The 24,544-nt window shown below is 43.6% G+C and overlaps 6 protein-coding genes across 6 annotated transcripts; 3 read left to right on the top strand and 3 right to left on the bottom strand.

Annotated features, from left to right (window-relative positions):
* Positions 1 to 867: 867 nt before the first annotated feature.
* On the top strand, positions 868 to 4,468 carry LOC102719254 (U-box domain-containing protein 4). Its single transcript, XM_040519872.1, has 2 exons — positions 868 to 1,267; positions 3,339 to 4,468. The coding sequence occupies exons 1-2, from the start codon at positions 978 to 980 to the stop codon at positions 4,138 to 4,140; spliced, it is 1,092 nt and encodes a 363-aa protein (XP_040375806.1). The 5' UTR covers positions 868 to 977; the 3' UTR covers positions 4,141 to 4,468.
* A 1,452-nt stretch (positions 4,469 to 5,920) lies between these two features.
* Positions 5,921 to 7,196, top strand: LOC102718973 (aquaporin NIP4-1-like). Its single transcript, XM_006645376.3, has 3 exons — positions 5,921 to 6,110; positions 6,188 to 6,601; positions 6,690 to 7,196. Exons 1-3 carry the CDS (start codon positions 5,943 to 5,945, stop codon positions 6,963 to 6,965), a joined length of 858 nt encoding a protein of 285 aa, XP_006645439.1. The 5' UTR covers positions 5,921 to 5,942; the 3' UTR covers positions 6,966 to 7,196.
* Positions 7,197 to 7,242: 46 nt separating this feature from the next.
* Positions 7,243 to 8,710, top strand: LOC102713580. The gene has a single exon (XM_006643606.3). It carries the CDS (start codon positions 7,271 to 7,273, stop codon positions 8,387 to 8,389), a length of 1,119 nt encoding a protein of 372 aa, XP_006643669.1. The 5' UTR covers positions 7,243 to 7,270; the 3' UTR covers positions 8,390 to 8,710.
* A 4,007-nt stretch (positions 8,711 to 12,717) lies between these two features.
* On the bottom strand, positions 12,718 to 13,632 carry LOC102713307 (leucine-rich repeat extensin-like protein 3). The gene has a single exon (XM_006643605.3). It carries the CDS (start codon positions 13,554 to 13,556, stop codon positions 13,095 to 13,097), a length of 462 nt encoding a protein of 153 aa, XP_006643668.2. The 5' UTR covers positions 13,557 to 13,632; the 3' UTR covers positions 12,718 to 13,094.
* Positions 13,633 to 18,578: 4,946 nt separating this feature from the next.
* LOC102713026 (leucine-rich repeat extensin-like protein 3) lies at positions 18,579 to 19,627 on the bottom strand. The gene has a single exon (XM_006643604.3). The coding sequence runs from the start codon at positions 19,350 to 19,352 to the stop codon at positions 18,858 to 18,860; it is 495 nt and encodes a 164-aa protein (XP_006643667.2). The 5' UTR covers positions 19,353 to 19,627; the 3' UTR covers positions 18,579 to 18,857.
* Positions 19,628 to 20,850: 1,223 nt separating this feature from the next.
* Positions 20,851 to 21,565, bottom strand: LOC107304718. The gene has a single exon (XM_015840091.2). It carries the CDS (start codon positions 21,394 to 21,396, stop codon positions 21,010 to 21,012), a length of 387 nt encoding a protein of 128 aa, XP_015695577.1. The 5' UTR covers positions 21,397 to 21,565; the 3' UTR covers positions 20,851 to 21,009.
* Between the last annotated feature and the right edge of the window lie 2,979 nt (positions 21,566 to 24,544).

Below are 24,544 nucleotides of genomic sequence, written 5' to 3'. Positions count from 1 at the left end.
GAGGAGGAGGATTAGTCCTTCCTTTATTTCCTTGGTCTCACTGTCAACTTGCCGTCTTAGCTAGGTTTACCAAATCATCTGGAGCTTTAACTTTTTTTTTTGGAACAGAAGAAGAGAGGATGGATGCTCTTTATAACATGTAACTGATGATTGAGGTAATGGATTATGCACTTGAGGATACGCAGCTACCTTGACTAACCATGGACACTCTCTATTACTGTGTCACTGTCACCTCCATTTGGCATTGTTTCTTACCTTTTAAGGCCTCTAAGATGTCATTTCGGCATTATTTACATTTTAAACTTTGAATTAACTTTTTGCGCCAAATTTGAACATTAGCATGTGGCAATAAATAATTAACGGATTTTCGCGCGCAATATTAGGCGGGATTATTAGATTTTAAAAGCTAACCGTTATCCCGTTATTCATAAATAATTATGTTTGATATAATGGCTATAATGATTAAATCTATGCAGCCGTGCCGTATATTTTATCCTTCTATTCGATTACTATGGCGAATTTTATGTCCGCAAAGTAAATGTGGTGGTTTTTTTTAACACTTTTTAGTTGGTTGATGCTACTATGATAGTATATAGGTAGACAACGTAGACTATATAAGATGTGAAATAAAAGAATAATCAATAGTGAAAAGATAAAAAGTATAAAACGTAGCCGAAACAAACCTAACGTGTTCTTCCAATCAAATCAAAAGAAAGAAGACATGAAACGCAAGGAACGGAACGGAAAACCCTGTCGCTGTCGCTGTCGCCGTCGCCGTCGCCGTCACCGTTAACCGTGGCGTCGTCGTCGTCGTCGGCTCCTCCTCTGTAATAAGAAGGCGATGGATTGAGCCACCCTCTCTCCCCCCTGCTTCTCTCTCTAGCGAGCAACCCGCGCGCCGGAGAGAGAGATACAGGGAGGGAAACCCGAAGCCCAGGAGACCAACCCCACCACCGTCGTCGTCTACTGCACCGGAGATGGAGTCGCCGGGGGCCAGCCCGTCCCGGGAGCAGATTGCTGCGGCGGCGGCGGCGCCGGCCGAGCGCCCCTCCGAGGCGGTCGCGCTGCGTGCGCTCGTCGACCGCGTGCGCGCCGGGGAGGTCGAGGCCGCGCGCGAGGTGCGCCGCCTCACCCGGGCCTCCTCCAGGCACCGCCGCAAGCTCGCCGCCGCCGTCGAGCCGCTCGTCGCCATGCTCCGCTCCGGCGCCCCCGAGGCCGGCGAGGCCGCGCTCCTCGCCCTCCTCAACCTCGCCGTCCGGGACGAGAGGTCAGCTCACTCTTTCCTTGCCTCAACCGCTGCTCATAGCTAGTACTACCTCCCTACTCCAGCCCGATTTTTTTCTTTCTTTCTTCTGATTGGAAATCGAAAAAAAAAACAGTCTTTAACAGATTTCTCTTTTGCGATAAATTCGGTAATCTTTGCGCTTTGGGTGCAAATCGCTTTGGTGAATTTTCGAAAGTTTGATCCTTTTCTCGCCTAATTCGATAAGTGTCCTCTGCGATTGCTTGCCTATTTCGATACACGCCTACCGAATCCTAGGAAAAAGCTCCAGTTTCTATCGTTTATGTCTATTCAACTGGTTTCGGTAGGGTGTTTCGTTTCGATTGGATTGGATAATCATGGCGGCGTAGCAAGCCTGATTCTTTTTGTTCGGATCGATCAATAGATGAATATGAATTAAATTCCTTCTTCTGTGGTCCTCTACTGTACAGCAAGATCGCAGAGTTGTGTCGTTGGCCAAACCTTTAATTCTGATTTACCCTATCGGTGGTAAATCTGTAACACTGTGATTTGAGGTTAGTTTTACCATGATTCAAACATAAGCCAGGCCACTTAGTGGTATTGAATATATTCTCAAGCATATTCTAAGAAACAGACTGGGGATGATAGCTTTGCACCTGATTTCTGGAAGTAGTCATGAGCATCATCAATACACCATCTAAAGTAAGGTATCCTATTGCTTTTTTAGACGCCCGTGGCATAGCAAATTATTTGCTGTTAGCAAAGAGATTTCTTCCAGTGACCTTTCAACTAATCTGCGATCCCGAGAATGAGAGGTGTAGATTTCTTTGGAAATGGCAACACGAGGAAAGCAAAGGAAACGTTCGGTTAAGATGTTGGAAGAAACAGATGGTGGTCTGATTTGGAAGCTGACCTAAGGCTGCCAACCACCTTGCCATGGTTGGCTGCTTCCAACAAAAATCTAGTAACATCAGGAAGTTGGAAAAAAACCCATTTTTTTCTTTGTAAAGCTGCCTAATATTTCTCCACTCTTTTCAACTGCTGCTGGTCAAGATAATACAGTTATCCCATACTTGCTTTCGGAATTTTGTGCCATACCAATTCGATGACCTAATTATTTTGAGACATATCCGAGCATGTTGACCTCATGGTTCATGAACTTGGTACTTGGTTGGCCTCATACCAACCCGTGGCTGAAAGTGAAGCCTGGACAATTTGGTGCCGTATGGTATACCAGAATTGTCTCCTTCCTATGTCCCTTTCTTTTCTCAATTATAGTAGAAGGTAAAACAAGGATGGACAAGTGGTAAATTCAGCACCGGTATGGTATTCAGATAACTCTTTTGTCAAGAATCTGATGGCTTCCATCGACTGCCATCCTACCACTGGTTCTAGTGGGACCAACTATTTCAACAGTTAGAGAATCAAGTTCCTGTCTTCAGATCGTATCTAGTACTAGTACATCCCAAGATGTCACACTTTCTGAGCACCAGCAGAGAAGGGATAAGGATTTTTAAGACTGGATTTTATCAAGACCTCATGTACCTTGCCTCTGGTGTCAGGACATGTATGGGCTGTTTATCACTTTGTTGGTGTAGCCGCCCATATCTCACATTTATGACATATTTCCAGAACATAAATTAGACTTAAAGTAGTGATGTTCAAATCGGGAACATTTATAAAATCAAGTCATGGCGTCCATATGGGTTCAAGATTCACATTTAAAACTTTTAGTGCCCTTTGGGGCGCTATCCTAGTATATATGGAGCCTTTGAATTTGTCTAGCATAACTGCTCTGAACGTGGATTGGCCTGACGTTGTTTTGTTGATCTAGTAGTAAACTAGCAACACTCAATGTGGACCTTGTACTTTGTTCTTGGTTTTTATCTATCTCAGGCACTATAAGGGTAATGTGGTATTTCTGGAGAGGAAAATACAAAATGTCTTTATGTGTTGAATGTTTACAGTTGAGATGATTTACTATCTGTTTCAGTCAGTGGTTTAGTTCTGTGTACCTGCAATACTTAGCTTGCTGAGAAGTGGGGACTGTCTGTAATACTCCTGTTTCTAAATTTCGATTGTTTTATCTCTGCAGGAACAAGACGAAGATAGTGGATGCTGGTGCACTTGAGCCACTGCTAGGTTATTTGCAATCAAGTGATCTGAACTTGCAGGAGTATGCAACTGCAGCCCTTCTTACGCTCTCGGCCTCATCTACAACTAAACCTATTATAAGTGCTTCCGGAGCAATCCCCTTGCTGGTAAAGGTCCTGAAAGAAGGAAATTCACAAGCTAAGAATGACTCAGTGATGGCTCTTTACAACCTCTCCACAGTTACAGATAACCTTCAAACAATCCTTTCCATTCAGCCAATCCCCTCTTTAATAGAGTTGCTGAAGGGTGGAAAGAGATCCTCCAAAACGGCTGACAAATGCTGTGCCCTCTTGGAGTCATTGCTTGCCTTTGATCAAGGACGAGTGGCCTTGACTTCTGAGGAAGGTGGAGTGCTCACCATTGTGGAGGTACTTGAGGAAGGATCCCTTCAAGGTAGGGAGCACGCAGTGGGAGCTCTACTGACCATGTGTGAGAGCGATCGCAATAAATATAGAGATATCATTCTAAACGAAGGGGCAATCCCTGGACTTCTTGAACTCACAGTCCATGGTACACCCAAGTCCAGAGTGAAGGCTCATGTTCTTCTTGACTTGCTTCGCAACTCACCGTATTCAAGATCAAAGCTGCCAGCAGACACACTTGAGAACATCGTAAGCAACATTGCTTCACAAATAGATGGCGAGGACCGTGGTGGGAAAGCTAAGAAGATGCTTGCCGAGATGGTGAAGGTTAGCATGGAGCAAAGCTTGAGGCATTTGCAGCGTCGGGCTTCTTTTGCATGATCAGGTGATTGCCATGTTTTGCAATGGAAGTAGACATAGTGGAAATAATGAGTTTGCTGGTGATGCCGGTCCAGGCCTTGACAGGACCGAGTGACTGGTTTTAGCGCTCATATACTTAAGCTGTTGAAGTAGTTCATTTTCCATTTCAATCTTGTGTGTTCTGAACAAGAACAAAATTTTCTTCTGTTTCTCATGTGCCCTTCCTGCACTTTGTGCATGAAAGGCCAAAAAACAAAAAAGCAAAAGGCAGAAAACCAAAAAAAGAAAGACATTTCCTTTGAGGAATGGACTGTACATGATATAAAGCAAAGATCCCATTCTTCATGTCCGGAAAGCTGTGGTCTTTAATCTCTGTTCTGAATTCTTCATCTCTGTTCATATTATGCTGTTTACTGACTAAGTGTCATCTCTTTTGGCCCTAACAAGGTAATCAGTGACTTTTCTCTAAGGCTGATAAGCTTCTGACTATGATGATTACCAAATTTCTGACTTCTGAGTAGGCTTACTGTTGGTGTTGACCTAACTGTTTGGTGTTGTTGGACTTAAAAATTTAAACTAAAGAATTAGAAAAACAGTTAAGCGTACCTCGCTGAATTTGTTATTAGTGTGTCATTTCTTGATATTTGTCAAGCTGCAGTCACGAGTACCCTATCACAACCTCAGTGGGTTACTCGGGATTCATCAGCTAAATCACTTTCATCAGGTCTGAAAGATGTTTCAGACAGTACAGTTTTGGAAGCATCCATGTTAACGATGAATGATCGTTTTCGTTGTGTGTAAAAAGCCTTTTGACTAATTGGCCGGCCTGATTAGAAGGTGATGATGGCTAATCTGACCGTAAGAAAAGAAAGACTTGCAATTATATATGTCTGCTGCTTCCTTTGCGTCTCAAAGGGAGATGTCTCCCATCATAGCTTGATCATGCAGTACCTTTATTTGTTACGTTATCCATTGCAAAAATCAAACACAGAAAATATTTTCTTTTTTGCGTTCGATTCTTCTGCACGCCTCATTTGGCATCGCATCTGGTTTGCATTGTAGATTTTGTACTGTAAAGCTGCGTTGCGTTGCACCGACGACGTATCCATGGGAGAATATGCCAGTGTTCGACAGCAATCAGACACACACAGCTTCAACAAGACGACTGCTGCTTTTTTTTTTTCTCAGCTGAAGAAACATCGTTTATTTCGATCATTATGACAGCAGAATAAGTTACTCCCTCCGTCCTAAGACAAATTAATTTTTCAGTTTTCAGATACAATGTTTGATTTTTCATCTTATTAAAAAAACAATACGATTAATAATTTTATTTTTATTAGATGATAAAATATAAATAGTACTTTACGTATAACTAATTTTTTTAAATTTTTTTAAATTTTTTTTAAATAAGACGGATGGTCAAATGCTTGACAAAAAACCGAAAAGTTGGTTTTTTGTGGGACGGAGCCAGTAGATGATTTTTTATTATGTTCCGCGGTAGAACTGACATATTTTGAACTAGAGATCAGAACTGCGAGAAGTTTGAATTTTTCGGAGAGAGAATGGAGATGGATGAATTAACCACCAACGGTTTGATGAATCAAGAATTCGGGTGAGCACACAAAGCGAGTCAACTCGAATAATTCAGCTGATTCGGCTCATGAAACAATTCTGTTAGTAGCAGCATTTTCCCGCGCGATTTCAGTTTTGACACGCCAAGAGTGTGTCGATGTTTGCAGTTACCACGATCTATCTATCACTCGAGCCATTACATATGGTTCAAGAAGATTAATCCGCCGGCTGGAGAGGTAATTAATACTGAAATGACAATGGATCATGCCGGTAACAAAGTCGACGCCATCGTCGTCGGCAACGTCGACGGCGAGCGCGTCACCGGGAATGGACAGGATCTCGAGCAGGCTCGCCGTGATCCGGCGCCGGCTGATCATCCTGCCACTAGAGGCCTTCGCATTGGCTTTCTCATACGTGAGGTACACGCATATCTAAGATGATTAATACAAATATGATCACTGAATTGATTGAACCGATGGATGGAGTGATCGAGCAGGTGATGGTGGAGGGGTTGGCGTCGTTCTTGGTGGTGTTCTGGTCGTGCGTGGCGGCGCTGATGCAGGAGATGTACGGGACGCTGACGTTCCCCATGGTGTGCCTCGTCGTGGCGCTCACCGTGGCCTTCGTGCTCAGCTGGCTCGGCCCGGCGCACTTCAACCCGGCCGTCACCGTCACCTTCGCCGCCTACCGCCGCTTCCCCTGGCGCAAGGCGCCGCTCTACGTCGCCGTGCAGCTGGCCGGCTCGCTGCTGGCGTGCCTCTCGGTGAACGCCGTCATGAGGCCACGCCACGACTACTTCTACGGCACGGCGCCCATGGCCGGCCGCGGCACCCGGCTGCCGTTCCTCCTGGAGCTCCTCGCCTCCGCCGTCCTCATGATCGTCATCGCCACCGTCGCCACCGGCTCAGCAGTGCGTGCCACGTACTGGACTGGACGATCATCTTTGCGTTGCTACTGTGCATGTCGTCGTCTACAATGGAGTACATATATGTGTGCAGGGGAAGACGGCGGGAGGGATCGCCATTGGAGCGGCGGTGGGAGGTCTGGGTCTGGTAATCGGGCCGGTGTCGGGAGGGTCGATGAACCCGGCGAGGACGCTGGGACCGGCCATCGTGCTCGGCCGGTACGACGGCGTGTGGATCTACATGGTGGCGCCCGTCGCCGGCATGCTGCTCGGCGCGCTCTGCAACCGCGCCGTCAGGCTCTCCCACCGCATCGTCGCCTTCCTCTGCGGCGCCGTTGGGGTTGCCGGAGCACCGCCGCAGACTAGCTAGATCAAGCATCACATCATATCACATCACGTATATACTGCACTCAACTTGCAATTTATTTCGGCGTGAGCGTGACGAGATATCTTGGGCCAATTCATTCACCACGCGGCCCAGCTATTAATTACAGCGAGTGGGTGGGCCCGATCCAACTTGGACCGTTGCGGGCCATGTGGGCTGTCAATATGGGCCATAAATAAATTATACGGGCTTTTGGAGAAAGTACGACGGCCCATGTGAACGAATTAAGAACACGCGCTGTAAACTCGTCTCCCCCAAAACCCTAACCCCTCTCCTCTCGCGCCGGCGCCATGACGCTCCTCGCCGCCATCACCAACTCCGCCGCCGCCGCCGCCCCCGCCCCCGCGACCAACGCCATCGTCCTCACTCCCGGCGCCGCTCCGCCGCCTCCGACCTCCTCCGCGCTCCCCACCCTGATCCCGCCCTCCGACTGGTCGCTCTCCCCCGCCGACCCGGCCCTCGCCACCGCCGCCTCCTTCCTCTCCACCTCTCTCTCCTCCGCCTCCGTCTCCCTCCCGCGCTTCCGCTCCCTCCTCGGTTCCTTCCTCGCCGCCCTCTCCAGCTCCCTCTCCCTCCCCGAACCCTCCGCGAGCCTCCCGCAGGCCATCCGCTCCATCGCGCCCTACTTCCCCGCCGCCCTCGCCTCCCCCGTCGCCTCCCGAGCGTCGAGCCTCGCCGAGTATGACGTGCTTCTCGCCCTCGTGGACTGCGGCCTGCTCCGCCACCCCCCGCCGAACATCCTGTCGTCGCTCTCCGAGGCCAACCGCCCCGATCTCGTCTGCGCCGTGGTCCGACAGGCCGCCGACCTCCGCTCCTCCGAGCTGCTTGCGACACTCCGCTTCTTCCTCTCCCCGGCGTCCGATGGCGCCTACGACGCCATGATGAGTATCAAGGATAGGTGGAAGGAAGCCGCGGTGCTAGCGGTCAACAGGTGCAGGCAGGGGAAGAAGGCCGATGCCACGGCAAGGCAGGCAGCGCTGCTGCTCATGATGGGATACGATGGGTTCACCTCCCCAGAGGTGTGCCTGCATTACCTGTTTGCGTCTGGGAATGTGGACTCCATGGTATTCGGCACAGCCGTAGCGGAGCTGGATGGTGGGGAGGTGGCCAGGCTTATGAAGTACCTCGCCAAGTGGATAGGGAAGTACCAGAGGTTCCCGGAGGCGCAGCCGTGCCCAGAGGCTGTGGGGATGCCAGGGCTGGAGCTGTGTGATGCTGTGCCCTCATTTCAGGTGGTGGCCATGGCACTAGGATTGGTGTTGGATCAGCACTTCTCCCACCTTGTGCTGAATGCAGAGTTGAAAGAGGATTTGAAGACCACGGAGATGATGGTGAAACAGCTGGCTGCAGAGGCTGAATCTGCAGGACCTGTCCTGGACTTGCTTCGTCGTTTGCAGCAAGATGTGTGAGACATTAAAATGTGGCCCCAAAAATTTGTTTACTGATGTTGGCTGTTATGCTGATGTCTGAGAAATTTGATTGTTTTACTGCATTGCAGTGATGAGTTATGTGCTCTAGTATCTAAAAATATCATAGGGTATGGTACATGTTCTGTTTGGAAGCCAACATGTCTTCAGAGTGATGTTACTATGCTGCTAGCTAGATTGTCACTTGGTTGGTCTCTTGTGCAATGCACTAATGCCCGCTGACCATGGCTAGTTGAACCAATGAGTAAAAGCACCATGTACGAATGCAAATTCAAATGTGGTGTGTTAGTTAGCTTTCTGATATTTTGTGGTAGAATAAGCTTCAAAATGCTGCCATTCTTGTATGAGTAACTAATGCTTCATTCATAAACCAGGGCCAGTTGAAATACGAAATTGAGCCTTGCATGGGCAGCAGGGCATAATTTAATCTCAGTTCAAATATATTAGAACTTCTGACAGTGAACATTTTCGTACAAAACCACTTCAACATTACTTTAAACTCATGTATTTGCTACTTTCTTTTAATTCATTTACATTGCTGGATCCAAATGAGGTGATAAAGCTCTTGACAAGTTTCATTCTTGTGCATAAAACGGAATAATCCTTAGAACCGATTGATTCCATGGCTTCAATGGTTGAATGAGAGACAAATTGATTGGATGTTCTGCATATTCTTTGTGAAAATCGAATAAATCTGAACTTGTTGACAATCTTCATTCTTACACGTAAAGCTGAACAATCTTCAGAATCAATTATATCTGGAGTTCAGACGGTGGAATTAATTTGGTCCTCTGCATATATCTTGTGAAAAATGACTCCTCATCAGTAAGTATAAAGACAATGCCCTAAATATTCTTTGTATGCTATTTCTGGGAATTCAGAACATAATTCATTCTCTATCTTTATGCAATAATTGGTCCTGTATAATTCCTGATACTTTCCAATGCGCTTCTTTTATCTCTAGAAGGGATCTACTTGTACTCTTAGCAGTGTCCAAAGAAATTGATTCTCACTGATCTGATCTTATAATCTGAATTCTTAGTTCTTAGGTCAGTGCTGAAATAAGGAAGTTCTTGATGTGCTTTACCTTACTGCTCGAAGGAACTAACCTTTTTTCCTAAATATATTTGAGAATGCTGATCATACCTCACCCTAAGTACTTGACTTGTATGGTCCTAGCTAAGTCACCGATTTATTTCCAAATTGCTGAATTTTAGATTCTGGTATCCGTATTTTGTCCATTTTTGTGATTTAACATTCTATATGACTACTGTGATCTTTTGACAGTTTTAAGCCTGACAGTATTACCTCTGGTTTCATTTTGATGTAAAATGGTACCCTTTTTTTAATTCTGAATTTACATATCTTCAGTAATACTCTAATGTTCTGGCATTCTTGTCAATATACCTTGTATTGGACATGCCCATGTGTGATGTGAAATCTGGATTCCACATTTTGAAGTACCAAAAAAAATGGTCCATGCACTGGGAGCTTGCCTCGTGCCTATTGACCAATTTAAAAACGGTGAAGACAAGAGTGCAACAGATGGTTGGTGGCTTGGTGCTATAGGCAGTAGAAGAAGGAAGAGAAATGGGGCATACCAACCAAAGTTGAAGACGTTCTGAACTAAGCGGCTATCTTGGGATAGTAGTAGATAACTGCCAAAGTTGAAGACGTCGTGAAAGCAAGCGGCTATCTTGTGTTTTCTGGTCCCAAGGTATGGTTCTCCAGCTCTCCTGCTTGCCCCATCTTAGAAAAAGGGGAAAAAATGTCATCTTTTGCACATTGAAAGGTGGTTGGTAGGTGAGTTCAATCTTCCCAAATCGAGCTCAAGTAAAGTTTATTTTTATTAAAGAAGTAAACTTTTCCATTTATGCTTTTCATTTGAACTAATTCTATACAATTAGGTAGTACATGGAGTACATTTTAGTTTGTTGCATCAGTTCAGTTGCTTCGGTTAGCAACTAAGCTCATTGACACTGTCTAGGTCTCGTGGATTGTTAAATGCTTTTTTGTTTTTGCTGTGCTTGCAATTAATCCTCTCCCCAGTTTAGATGTTAACAAAGTAAAATTGAGGTAGGGTTAATACTTTGTTGAATCATATGCTTAGTTTTTTCTCTTTTTTTTTTTGGAGGATGGATCATGTGCTTAGTTAATCCTGAAGATGTCCTCTTTAACGAACCTCGAAATGATGCTTGTATCTTAGGCAAAGTAATGTTTGACAAAACATGAGCATAGCATCAGCTATCGTGCCCAGGCCGCTATATGGTCTAATGCAGTGTCCTTCGTGCACATTTATACCGTGACTGAATATTGCATTTTGTGCATTCTATTTTGTTATTGTGTCAAAGTAGTGGCATACTGCTGAAATTCAAAAGCCACTTATTTTAGCAAGAATTCAGTGCATCAACGTTAACAAAACGAGAGAGCTCTATGCTATCCTTCAAAATAATTTTTTTTTTTTGCCTGATGGAAGTAAGTTTGTACTTGTGGTAGGTAGCTCTGCGCCTCTGCCGTGTGCCTACTCTTGTATGTTAGATTTGACCATTTCTTGCATTGGTGTATGGCAAGTTTGTTGCATCCTCCAAGGATATCTTGAAGTGCGCAAAGCTAAGATGTGAATGAAATATGCCTCGGATCTGATGAGAATGCATCGACACGTGTGCCTGGTGCTTCCATCATTCTTTGTGCAGTTTCATTCGCTGAATGTGGCTGACTAGGCGTTTAGCATGCACATGACATGGTCTCATAGCAGGAGTCAAGAGAGGGGTGAGGGGACTAAAAAGTCTCGAAGTCACTAATAGCCCATAAATCATGCTGTTTACAAGAGGTTGTTACAGTAGAGCACTCATTGTCATCAGATAAGTACATTGCCGAAATGTTTTTTAAGTAGTGGCATAGAAAAGGAAGCCCTTTATAGCTATGGAAATCCATCATACATTGCATACTTTTTTTTCCTTTTGGTTAAAAAGAATGTTTGAAAGCAATTGGGCAATGCTTGTAAGCTAGATGGAAACCTTTACCAATTAACCATCACCCAAAATGAGCTTTTTTGTAAGTAGCCTTTATTCCTTCTTGCCATCCTGATGAATGCTTCTCTTCTTTCACCTACTGCTGCTGCTGCTGCTGCTGCTGCAGCGGTGTGAAACTTCGCGGCAACGGCACTGCACCGGGAATCTGATCAGTGATCAGTGCCAGTGAAGCTGCATAGTACTCCTACCATGGTAAGCTTGGTGATCTTGCTTGTCTGGAACCTTTTATCATCTCAACGAATCTGAGCGGTAATGCTTTCTGAGTTATTGTCATTGTATCCTATCTTCATATTAAGAAAAAGAAGGGAGATCACATGCGTGCGTTCCATTGCTTGTGTTGTAATAGATGCCTTAGATGGTGCGCTGCTGATTGTTGTTTGTACCGGTAGAAAGTTGTTTGTTTACTTTTCAAGATTTGTATGCCCTACGTTTCCATAGAAACTTCTAGCATTTAAAATTTGTTGTAAAATACATGAACTTCTTCACCATCCCTTATGACAACTAAGCATAACCATATCTCATTTAATTTCTTTATTTTTTTCCCATCTTAACCAATTACAAACATCATTTATTTAATGTAACATGTTTTCTTATTAATAACCGTGTTATTTTCTAGAAATTTTTATATTTTGGAATTGAGGGAGTGTCATTTTGCTCATGTTTCCTACTCACCCAATTGGCTTCTAACTGATCTAGGTAGCTGCTTTTCATCAGGGAGGAGAAATCAAGTGTACTCCACTCCCAACCTCATGGACCCATTATTGATCCCTAACCTTTTCTCCTCCACTTCCCATCCATTCTTTATATATTCATCATCATTCATACTATATGACTTTAGCCAACAATTTAATTCTAGTTAATCCTGAAAGCAAACCTTTTGGGGGCAATTTATTGCAATGGTGAGAATTTTGTACATATATTCCCCATCCACGTGTAGTTGATTTGCTCCACTAGACACATGCATCAAGGATATGCATGTTTTTTTTAAAAAAAAAAGAGAAAAAAAAACAAACCTTGAGGGAAATGATCAAATGAGTTAATTTTTTGTTTACAATGGACACGGAGGATCTGACTTGGAAGCTTGGAAATTTCATCAAGGTTGTTGCTTTGTACTAGCCGAATTAACCAAATTAGCATTTATACATGCTGTGCAAGCGGATTATGAATAATGTACCAGGTGCATGCGTCTCTCTAATTTATTTACTGCTGAATTAAAGAGACGTAAATATAAAAGTTAATTATAAATCTGTTCAGTCTAGGTTCACCGGCATCTGTTCTTCATCAATTCATTTAATCTTCAGTGATACTGTGATAGTGTCACTAAAGTAAACTGGGAGTAGCATTATTCATAATCCGCAAATTAACATTTTACAACGTACACATATATATACTCACACAAGCTGGGAGTAGCATTATTCGGTAGAAAATAGAAAAGAGAGGTAGCCGGGAAAAAAAAAAGCAGATTCTTGTGATCAGTAGCATTATGATTTGAAGAACTTGCAAATAGTTACTCCACTAGATAAAAGTAAACTAATTAAGCCAAAATTTATATTATATCATATTTGTATATAGTAGCTAGAATGACAATGGCGTCTCATTATATATCTCTCCAAAATATAGAAATTTAAACTAAGAAAAAAAGGGGATGAGCTACATTAAAACACGATAATTAAAGCAGCAGCAGCTGTTACCGCGGCAACCGAGCCAAGAAACGATCGTCCCCTCGCCGTCGCCGACGACGACGGCGGCGACCTGTAGTACCAAGGGTACCACGGCAAGATGGGGTTCGGCGGAGGCGGCGCCGGGTAGTTGAAACCTCCTCCACCGCCACCGCCACCGCCGGCGGGAGGCTGGTAGTAGGGAATGTAGCCTCCTCCCTGCGGCGGCGGGTAGTTCCAGTACGACGACGACGGCGGCGTGTTGTAAGAGGAAGACGGCGGCGGGGGGTAGGAGTAGGTGGACGGCGGCGGCGGGCAGTTGGTGGTGACGACGGGCGTGGGCGGCGGCAGAAGGCAGGGGTAGGGGCAGTCGGCCGGGTAGCTGTCTCCGACGGCGAGCCGCGGCGGCGAGACAAGCGCGGAGAAGACGAGGATGACGAGCAGCGTGTACGACGCCATGGCCGCGAGAGAGTCTACTAGTGGAGTGCAGTGAGAGAGAGAGATGGTGGTGTGCGCGAGGGAGAAGAAGAGACGATGGGTTATAGCTGTTGGCGCCGGGGTGACGACATGGGAGCGTTTCGTTAACTACACCTAATTACTTTGCTTCTTAATCAACAAAAAAGTTTGTAATTTGACCAGGCTTTCTTTGAATATACATATAAATCTTACGCAAGCCTAACAAAAACAAAAGAAATTCAAGAGGGTAGCTAGTTTGAAGTGGAAAAAATCAAACGGAATTGAGTCATGCACTTGCAGTGATGCAGAGACCATCTGAAGTTCTGAACTGAACGAGTTTGGTCGTCAGATTTCGTTTTCTGAATTTCTCTGATATGATTCTGCTATGCAAGATGTAATAAATTGAGCTAACACTCGAGAAAGACCGCCTTGAGAGCTTAAGTTGGCTGACATGATTTCACAGAAAATGGCGTGTCGCATATATGTTCCAGATTGTATCTTTTGTTGGTATGCATGATAGGGTCCAGCTGTAAGTTCAAACAGTTTGTGCTCTGCGTGTAGGATCCCGCGTTCATCGGATCTATGTCACCGTGCATCAGCTGTCGTCTTCGCTCTGTTTTTCAAAACTCATTCTTGTGTCATAAGAAAGGAAAGAATTTCATACTTGAGGAGTGTACAGAAATCAGAAATGTGTTTTGGATCAAACAGAATGGTTGTAACTCAAAGCTGTAGCAATTATGGGTTCATTGCCTGATTGTCAACACAAGTAATAAAGTCATTTAAGTACCTTGAGAACCTACTCTACTGAGTACAGCTGTAGCAACATTAGTATGCTTGATGATCTCATACGTACGTCTCTTTCAGTTCCATCTGCATCACTGGATCTGCACAGAGAGCAGCTGTAGACGCAGTCGGTTTCGACCTGCACTTCCTACGCCACTCCACATGACATGCCGTGCTTTCAGGCAGCAAAAAAATTGCCTTTTCCCGATATCTCCTTGCATATATGTTTATTCGATTGTGATGGAGCAGTCAGCATGTGTACTGAAATTAATTAAGAAATTGATCCACAGATTGAGGCTGATGGTGTTTGAGAACAAGAACTTCTTCAACAGCATGTTCAGTTCAGTTCAGCTTAGCTTCCCTTCACATCACATCAGACAGATGGGATCAGGGGATGGTTATTTCGGTATGAACAGTTCATCTTGAAACGCAACTTAATTAAAGCTCCTTTTCTTTTGTCTGCTTCACCACTTTGGATCCTTAATTGGCATGTTTGAAGTCAAGGATCAAACTGATGAATTAAGCGCCTCAATGGTTGATTCTTTTACCACCTTTTTTGGTTTTGGACAAGAAATGCTTTTTTCCTGATGGACTTTTCTAGCTAGCTAGCTAGGAAAAAGGGAAATATAATGTGCCCTACAGCTCTCTCCTCGCTGGCCGGCCGCATGGATCATCACCAAGATGGATGCATGCTGCAGTATCTGTTCTTCCGACGTGTATAACTTCTCTTTTTCTTCTCTCTCACTTGCATTACATACGACAAGTGATTAAAATATGGAGTTCATGTGAGCCCACTGACTTGGCTGTTAACGACTCTCAAATGCACGAGCTAAACTGATCTGTATGCAAAGGGCAATGAATAATGATTCTTAGGGATAGTTTAGTTTCCAAAAAGTTTTTCCAAAAACATCATATTAAATCTTTGAACAAACATTAAATATAGATGAAAAAAAGTTACACGGTTAGAGGAAAAATCGTGAGACAAATCTTTTGAGCCTAATTAATGCATGATTAGCCATAAATACTACAGTAGCCCACGTGTGCTAATGATAGATTAATTAGACTTAAAAAAATTATCTCGTGGTTTTTAGACGAGCTATAAAATTCCTTTTTTTTCATTCGTGTCTAAAAATCCATTCTAACATCCAGTCAAACGTTCGACGTGACATCTAAAAATTTTTCTTTCGCGAACTGAACACACTTTCATGTATAGAGTATCATTTTTTGGTGTAATATTCTTCTATTGTCTAAAAGAAATGGAGCAGCATATGCATTTTTTGCGTGTGATCACAAGCAGGCTCATGGGCATAACAGGAGCAAAGATTCCCCCACGCCGTGCTGCTACCTCCATGACTTGAGTTTTGGCATGCTTGTTGATGATGGACTCATCAGCTGATCATAAGAGTAGCAAAGGAAGCTGACAATAAAACAATTATCAAGGCAAGACCTGATTTGAGTATGTGGATGTATCTTGCCTGTCAGAAATCTGCAGATTGCAGGATGAGAAGCTTCTCTGAACCACTCCAGTTCCAGTCCTGGTTGCCTTCCAATATTCCAAACTGGTCAGTGGCTACCACTGTTAAGGATTTTGACCACATACTTCAGTGCCCAATAAAGTACCAACACACTGATTGTTCCATTCGGCAGTGTAGCAAATCATTCACTCGTTTGTACACCAGACTCTGCATTAGATGATGATTATCATTACAAAGTATGAAAAGGTAGATAGTTATCTCTTCACTGTGGTTATTGGTGGCATTAGTATAAGGAAAGTTAGCTGGTCTAGAAGCTTATAGTACCCAATAAATCACTAGTATCTAGCAGCGATATCTCTTCATCGGAATGCGCAGAACAGAACAGACATCATACAAGGATCTTTCATTTCATCACGTCATCGATTTGTCCATAGCAAGTGCATATGCATATCTTCAGGGTTCAGAGAATCAGAGATTGCTCATCTTCAGACCTGTAGTGCGGCCTAGACTGTTAGGTTGGGCCAAAGGCAACCTAATTGTCATTGAGAAAGGCCTAGAAACAAAACTAAGGAAATTGGGTGGTTAGATTGGTCCATTGGCATCCGTTTTGGACAAACGACTGAATTCGAATGGATTGTTTCATTCTGTTCTGCATCTCAACTTGCAAACTTTGCATCCATCCATACTCTAGTCTGTATGGCCTGTTCAAAGTTGAAACAGGCCTGCATCTCATTGTCAGTATACTAGCTAGTTCTTCTGATAGTTCAATCTTGATTACCTATATTTACCTATCAGCTTAACATAATTACTACTACTTTCATCTCAAGGAGGAGTGTAACTAATAAACTCTGAGTTCCTGCGAGTGTGCCAACTGCCAAGCAACTACTAATATTCAGCACGTACTGCAATGATGATAGAACAGATGTAACCAGGCCAATACACCTAATCATCTCGCCGAACTACCCAACATTCTTCTATTTCTCACTTGTTTGGTGGCACAAAGAAAGACATACATGCATGCCTTTGCCTTGTGTTACAAAGCCATCAAAGGCACAGCTACACACCAAAATTAAATGTGTGCAAAAAAGTGATCATACTAGTCCAAGATTTCCAAGGATTCCATCGATCTATACAGTTTTTAAAGAGAAGGTAGAACATAAACCTTCTTGACTTGCTCTGCTCTCTTGATTCATCAGGTCTAACTAATCCGGTTAAGCATTTCTATAGCTTGCCAGGTGTACTGTCACTGTAATTAAGCCCAACTACCACTACTACTAGAATTATAGATCATTTGGACTTTGTGAGCGAAATGGAAGCAGTTTAGATTGTCTCTCCCAAGTCCAAAGGAGTAGTAGTAGTACCTTCACAAGAACAAGTAGAACTAGTCAGATTGTACTAGCTGCCAGTAAAGTAGAACGATGCATGATGCATCAGCAACTGTTCTTTCTGATGAACTCTACCTACTGTATCTTATTAGCAGCTCTCCTGATATTCTTTTTCTTCGAAAAGCTAACAAATAATACAAGCAGACATGTAATTAAAACACGGTTCAATCGCTGACAGCAACTGGGCAACCACCGACGGGTTGATGGAGTGCGACTCGATCCCATCGTCATGGATGTCCTCTTTGACATGGACGCCTATGCTATGCAGAGCCCTAATCTTCAACTTCATTAGGCCACTTCACTCACTCCAGCTAACATTGCAACTGTATAGTACACTGAATTTATGCGTATATACCAGTGCAGTCGCTGAAACAGAGGATAAAATTAGATAGATTCTTCCGACAAATATTCGCATAAATTGGCCATTCTGAACTTTGAAGGGACTATGATTCCTCTCCTTTTTTTTTCATTTATAATCCCACAAATGTGCCTTCATTTTTTTTTGGGTAGTTTAAGGGTTTTTGGAGCTTTTTATTGTTCTTAAAAATATCATATTTTCCCGTGTAAAAACTTATCTTCAGGTGCTAATCACCATGAGGTGTCAAAATTTTAAGTAAAAAATTAGTATATCTAGAAATTTAGTATCTCTGTTTTCTCGAGTACCGTAAAAATTTTGGATTTTTTATTGTCAGTGGGGAAATAAGCCTTGCTTTGTAGACTGGTTTCCGGACATCAGCCATGTGCAGCATTATTACGCTGGTCAATTTGGTTTTGCCACAATAATATTGTTTTTTAATATTGAAGGATGATAATCCTCTGCAAGTTATATTTACATGTATCAACAGTGACGGAAGAAACATAATGTTATACTCATTGGACGAAAAAATTGCAAAAATAGATCTCCAATCGCGGCGTTTCGCAGATTTGCCTTAGTCTCACATTTTATAGACACGGATAGACCCACATGTCATATACTTCAAGTGTCAAATTTACAAACACCACATGTTTGGAGACCCATTTTTACAAATCATTGGACCTACCAGTTTGGAGTTGAACTTCGATGGTTTATAGAAACAGATTTTTTTTTCTTTTTGATGACTTGTTTGCTCTCTTTTCTTTGTTTAGAGTTGTGGCTTTGAGTTGGCACTGGATCACACTTCTATTATTTTTCGTGTAATACAAACCTAAGGTTAGATTAAGTGCAATATTCTTACTTCTTACAAAATACAGATATTTTTTTCTGCATTTTTTTCTCTTAAGAGAAACCTTGCAGAAGCTCTCATGATTTTCTTTAAGAAACAGATGCCTCACTTATCATCCATACAGGAAAAAAAAAGGAGCATTGTACCATGATGAGTGGTGATCAAGATGCATCGCACTAATTAGCATATGTAATTGAAATTTGATTAGACACATATATCCCATAAATATATGGATTACAGAGTCTGATGTACATCTTTCCTATACCAAAAGGGATCGATCAACATACATACATGACAAGAACAATTAATTTTACTGACAACGATGACAACAACAACAACATGAACATCAACAGCAATAACAAAAAAAAATTATCTTACCGGATTATCTCCTCTAATCTTATTATTAACACATAAGAAGGGAAATAAAACGCCGAGCAATTAATTACCATCCGTCGCCGATCACAAGGCCAGGGCTCCGGCCACCGCCGCCGCCGTGAGCACCACCGCGCGCCATGAGACGGTGCTGCCCGCCGCGGCGTTCGGCCGGAACCCCGGGTCCTGCGGGTAGAGCGTCCCCGGTGGCGTGAGGTACGACGGCAGGTTCGGCGGCGTGAACCACCCCGACGGCGTCGGGTTGTACGACGGTGTTGGGTTGTAACCGGGCGTCGGCTCGTAGCCGCCGCCGCCGCCGTACGGCGGCGGCGGGCAGTTGGTTGACGGCGGTGGGTAGACCACCGGCGGGGGAGACGGCGGAGGGTAGTACACCGGCGGCGGCGGCGGGTAGTACACCGGAGTTGGTAGGTCCGGCGGAGGTGGGCTGGCGTACGTGCACGTCGTGCCGCAGGGGGACGGGGTGCCGCACGCCGTGCACTTCTCGTCGCCGGCGACGGACGCGGCGGCGATGAGCACGAGGAGAAGGGAAGTGCACGGCAGCTGCAGCCACCGCGCCCCCATGGCCGAAAGATCGAAAAAGCTCGAAGCTTTTCTTGGAACTGTGCTCTCCTAAAGAAGAGTAGAGTGTGCACTCACTTTCTCCTCTCTTCTTCTTCTTCTTCCTTCTCTCGTCTTCTTTTTTGGTTGATGGATTCGATTTTGGGTGGTTATAATGCCTGGCTTCTGCTTCCGCTTTTGGGCAGTGGCAGTGGAGGTCGTCTTCTCTTCTCTCCTCTCCTCTCTTCTCCTTTTTATTATGTGTGTTTATGCTTGTGTTTTCTTGTTGTAGTGCCTAATCTAATCAAATGCTCCTAATCTCCTATCACTTTTGGTCATGTCCCTAAGTGTACTGTGATGGCAATCTGCCGTAATTTAAACGTCTCCATTATTCTGGCTCATGCGTACTTAATTTTTTCTTACTAAATTGTGTGTCATACGGTGAGTACATCTTGATATACTTCAACTCTCATGTAATTTAGTCAAACGGTTTAGTTTGAAAATTTTAGTACGTGTAGAAATACCTCTTGCTCTTTGTTATGTGTTATCTTCTCCTGCTTGTTCTGCTGTCCAATTTGTGAGAGTGATTGGAATATTTTCTTCTTTCTTTGTGTATCCATTATCAATATCATTATTATATGGGTCCCCACAGATCAAGGGGATATCAAAAATTTGCAAGTAGTGGCGTTTTGAAGTTTTGTTTTTTCGGAATCGGCTATATGAAATGGGTAGATACTACTAACCATGTTGTCTAGAATAAATTACAGATGCTGATAATTTGTTTTTCAGAACGTTGGGACCTAACTTTTGCTCATCCTTTTCCATACTGACAGTGATGGAATTGGATGAGAGACCTTGGCGCCTTGAGTGATGTCATTTCTGATTGCTCATAATACCAACTCGTGGATGCTGTGTGGATTGACAAGTGGCAGCTTACCTCTGGTACCTCTTTTGACAATCAAGCAGTGAACTTTCAAAGACCAGGGTCATTGCAAAGAAACCATCTAATTATCAGGTTTAATGGTAATTGCTGTGTTAGTACCAATCATTGTACTGGTACATCTGATCAGAAATGTATACAGACGTGCACATCGCACCGGAGAACATGCTGTGATGCCTCCTATCTCGATCATCAAAATTTTAGTACTTTACTCACAAATTATGCAGTGGTACAATCTACAATGGTGAACTGAAATATATTGAGAATTATATATAAAGATAGACACCAAAGAAGTTAGTAATATGACAGGAGCAAATAGATGTATACCTAAGTACCTGCAATTCTGTTGAACTACAACAACCGACTGAACGAATGCTTATTGAGGCCTGCAGTTCTCTTCCTTGCGATTTCAGACTTTTCAGTTAATGCAGCCTGGAACATGAAGATAAGCTCTGATGCTACTGTTTATCATACCCACGGCAATCAAAGTCGAGTAATAATTTCATGTACAAGGTTTATAGTTGATACTATGTGCTATCTTTTTATGAACAAGGAAGCAGAGTAACTAGTACAGAGAAAAAAGAACTCAAATTTGACGTAGTATTCACAAATCACAACTACTATATGAAACATATCTGATACCGATGGCTAACAGTTCACCATGGCATCACACCAGATGCAATATTCAGTGACTGTGGAATCTGAATTCAACACATACATCAAGGGCACAGTGAATACAGGTCACTGCAAGAGCACCAAGAAAGCAGAAAGCACAAAGGCCAGAGGAAGCCACGCCAGTGCCATCCTGCATGCCCCGGATGCAAGAAACCCTGGATCCTGGGGAAACAGCGTCGTCGCCGGAGACGGCTCCGCCCAGGGAAACGGCTGCGTCAAACTCCCCGGCGGCGGCGTCGTCGGGCAGAACGGGAACGGCGAGACGGTTGCAGGTGGCGACGGCATCCCCGACGGGTCGATGTCGGCCGCCACGCAGGCAGCTGACCACAGTGACGCGACGGCGACGGCGGCCGCGGCGGCGAGCAAGATCGGCCGCAGAGGTGGCATATTCGCTCCTTTTTCTTGAGGAATTTGTGCCAAAAGGAGCTCACAGCTCCGGCAAGAGCTACTCATGGCTAAAGTAGTGAGAAAGACGGAGATGTTTTGCCGGCCAAGAGACGCTATCCACCGTCCGATGCCGATCGGACGGCTGTCCGTCGTCGCATGGGAGTGATTCTCGTCTTCTTCCTCTCCTTGCGACCATGATCACATGAAGTTCTTATTACTGTGACCTTAATTGTACCATTGATATGGAGCGTCTGAGGTTTGTAATAAGTTTCTATTAAGCTCTGGATTAGGTTGTGATGTTGTGATCAAACTGGGTGTCGGTGGCGCGTCTCACTGCAATGCATGCAGCAGGTGAAAAGATTGGACCTTTTGCCAATGTTACGTGACAATGACAAATGCCATTCATGATGGAGCGTGCTTCAGGTCGTCCATGCGCTAGTCAACTGATGGAGTGTTAAAAGCTCAGAGTACCAGACATCAGTTAATTGGGTTTAGTTAATGATCTGCAAACAAAAGCAGCTATCTTACCTAGTCTTCATTTATTAGTGAGTTAAATAGCCGGGATGATGTTGTATTTTAGAGCATGTTGCATGTACTACATCCGTGTAGAACCCACATTGCGTAGTTCACTTGAAAACTAAGCAACTGACAACTGAACATTGTTCAACAAACTCTCCAATCATGTGTAGTGGTCTACTGGTAGTAGATATGGTCATTGCCTCACTGGGATACCAATTTTTTTTTGCTTCACTACGCGGTTCAATTGCTCCAAAAAGGTTAAGTCACTTTTCTAATCATGCCTTTTTTTTCAGAGCCTTGAGCCCTAATTTTACAGAGAATTGACAGATGGAGGAATCAGGTCACTGTGAAGATCCTGTCAATACATTGTACAGAGCCCTGTGCAGAGGGGAGCATAGTTCAGCATCAGTGCATCTTCAGCTGAGGACACAGGGTTGGTTGTGATGTCAAGGCACGCTGATTTTGAACACAAAAGAATTGTGGAAAGTTTGGAGCATTTGCAAGAGATGGTACAAAGGAGAGAGCAGGCCTAGGATGGTGACTGCTCACCAGCAAGGATGATCTGTTTGGGAGCACACTGCAGCACCAACATATGGCTGAAAGAAAAGAGAGGTCTGGAAGGGCAGGAGGACTCCAACAGGAGGGGGCACTGATGATAATTCAGGCTTGGAAAATGGAGAGCCAAGTGGGTAGCAATAGCAAACAACCACCTCTTGTTCCACCGGAAAGGCCAAGGCCTTCAGTGCAGTGCAGTGCAGCAGCATATCTTTGCTACTGAATACTGATCCTCTCCTACCCTATCCTTGCATGATGTGTGTCGCTGGCCTTCCTTATCTTCACTCACAGAAATGTATATTCTTTCTTCTTCTCTTTTGGCCATGTATGCACTATTTTTCAATTATATATACATGGATGAACTCATAAAATATATGGTTTATAGCCTGATTTATGAATTTGTGATGAATGGAGGAGTAGAATGAAATGATAGCTGTACTGCAGAAATAAGGGGAGGCGAGTCTTCTTGACTGTGGCGAGGTCGATTGATTGATACAGCCATGAAAGAGAAACAATATCTGCCAATTTTGTTGCATGCCTGTGTTTTTTTAACTGACTGACCGACATGAAAGAAACAGTTAAAACTTCAAGGGCGATGAGCGTAGCTTTGTTCTTGTCACGATCAGTACAAAAGATTAGAGCATAGAATATCTTTCACTCTCATTTTCTTTTCTGAAGCAGCTCCTAGTTTTGTACTGATGCATCTTACTGAAGATACTTATGTCTGCAAACCAACTTCTCCGCACATTCCTCATCCACCAACTCTGACATCAAGAGTATCCCGTCTCTGTTTCTGAATAGTAGTATCTTTCTTTCTACAGAGCGAAGAAAAGACTACAAGTGGTTGCTGTTAGGACGGTGGTTGATGACTTGTCGGTCATGGCATCACATATGAGCCAAAAGGCTTGGATCCAATACTCTGGATTCTGAAATCACATCGGTAAAAGAAGATAAAAGGATATACTGTTTTTACAGATGTTCAGAGTTGACTCGACCATGCATTGCATGGGACTATTCAGAGAAATAACCAGCAGAAAAATGACATGACATGGATTAACACCGCAAGTAACTTTGATGATCCAAAAGGTTCCAAAGAATCGCTGTCTAATGGTTACCGATGTTGACAGTAGTATTTAACTCTTTATTGATTGGGTAAACTACAAGTTTACTTTGCTGGGCATGCCGATGGAGACTTTGCTGTTCTTCGTTTTCTTCTGATGTTGCAGTGTAATAAAACTGACAAGTGACAAGCAATACCCAGTAGTCAAACTGATCTAGCACAGTCTATTTAGCCCACGCATGTAGTTTAATAGGCCCAAATGTTTTCAGCCCAAAAAGAATTCGAAGATAGCCCAGCCCATCCTCCTCTGTCTATTCTCCTGAAAAGCACAAAAAAGCAGAGCCATTCTAGTTAGACCCCTACGGTTTTCCTATAAATCTTTGTGTGATTTTTTTACTAAAATTACACCAATGTAACTACAGTGTAACTATAACATAACTATTATATAATTATAATGTAACTATCATATAATTAATGTAATTAGTACTAAGCTTTTTTTTTGAGAAAAAACTACTCAACCCCTCTAAAGTACGAAACCATATAATATATCCTTTAAAGTATTCAAACCAATACAAATAACCCCTAAAGAGGTTTCATTAATGGTTTTGAACATGTGAGTTTGATGTGACAATAGCATGGCAATGTAGCGAGCTAATTACCTTTTCAATAGGCATAACAGTTTGGAAGATAAAACATTGATGGCAATATGAAATTGCCGGGCTTGTTGATGAATGAAAGAAATGCATCGATTGGAAAGACACCAAATAGATTAACGTATGTGCTACAAAAGCAACCACATGCCACGCCGTTGTCCACATGGTTAAAATGATTTTCAATATACTACCTCCGTCCGTCGACGGCGTTGAATTTTTTTATATAATTTTATTCATCTTATTTTTTACCAAAAATAGGGAGCGTGAGGCTATTTGATGTTTAAGTAGGATGAGCATGCTGCTCAGGCGAGTTTGAGCGTTCTCGATCTTCGTCCGTCCATTGGCTGACGAACAAGACTTTACAAATTAACGATCCATATCTGTCCTGATGTACACATGATCACCTCATGATCGTCGCTGCGGTCAA

Source organism: Oryza brachyantha, chromosome 1, assembly GCF_000231095.2.
Source record: "Oryza brachyantha chromosome 1, ObraRS2, whole genome shotgun sequence".
Lineage (NCBI taxonomy): Eukaryota > Viridiplantae > Streptophyta > Magnoliopsida > Poales > Poaceae > Oryza > Oryza brachyantha.
The sequence above is the reverse complement of the archived record's forward strand: the minus strand, read 5'-3'. Positions and strand labels throughout refer to the sequence as shown.

Coding starts and splice junctions, on each gene's coding strand:
- LOC102713307 (XM_006643605.3), bottom strand. CDS start 13,556: ATGGCGTCGTACACGCTGCTCGTCATCCTCGTCTTCTCCGCGCTTGTC.
- LOC102718973 (XM_006645376.3), top strand. CDS start 5,943: ATGACAATGGATCATGCCGGTAACAAAGTCGACGCCATCGTCGTCGGC. Junction 6,111..6,187: donor TTGGCTTTCTCATACGTGAG/GTACACGCATAT, acceptor GTGATCGAGCAG/GTGATGGTGGAGGGGTTGGC. Junction 6,602..6,689: donor CCGTCGCCACCGGCTCAGCA/GTGCGTGCCACG, acceptor ATATGTGTGCAG/GGGAAGACGGCGGGAGGGAT.
- LOC102719254 (XM_040519872.1), top strand. CDS start 978: ATGGAGTCGCCGGGGGCCAGCCCGTCCCGGGAGCAGATTGCTGCGGCG. Junction 1,268..3,338: donor CTCGCCGTCCGGGACGAGAG/GTCAGCTCACTC, acceptor TTATCTCTGCAG/GAACAAGACGAAGATAGTGG.
- LOC102713026 (XM_006643604.3), bottom strand. CDS start 19,352: ATGGGGGCGCGGTGGCTGCAGCTGCCGTGCACTTCCCTTCTCCTCGTG.
- LOC102713580 (XM_006643606.3), top strand. CDS start 7,271: ATGACGCTCCTCGCCGCCATCACCAACTCCGCCGCCGCCGCCGCCCCC.
- LOC107304718 (XM_015840091.2), bottom strand. CDS start 21,396: ATGAGTAGCTCTTGCCGGAGCTGTGAGCTCCTTTTGGCACAAATTCCT.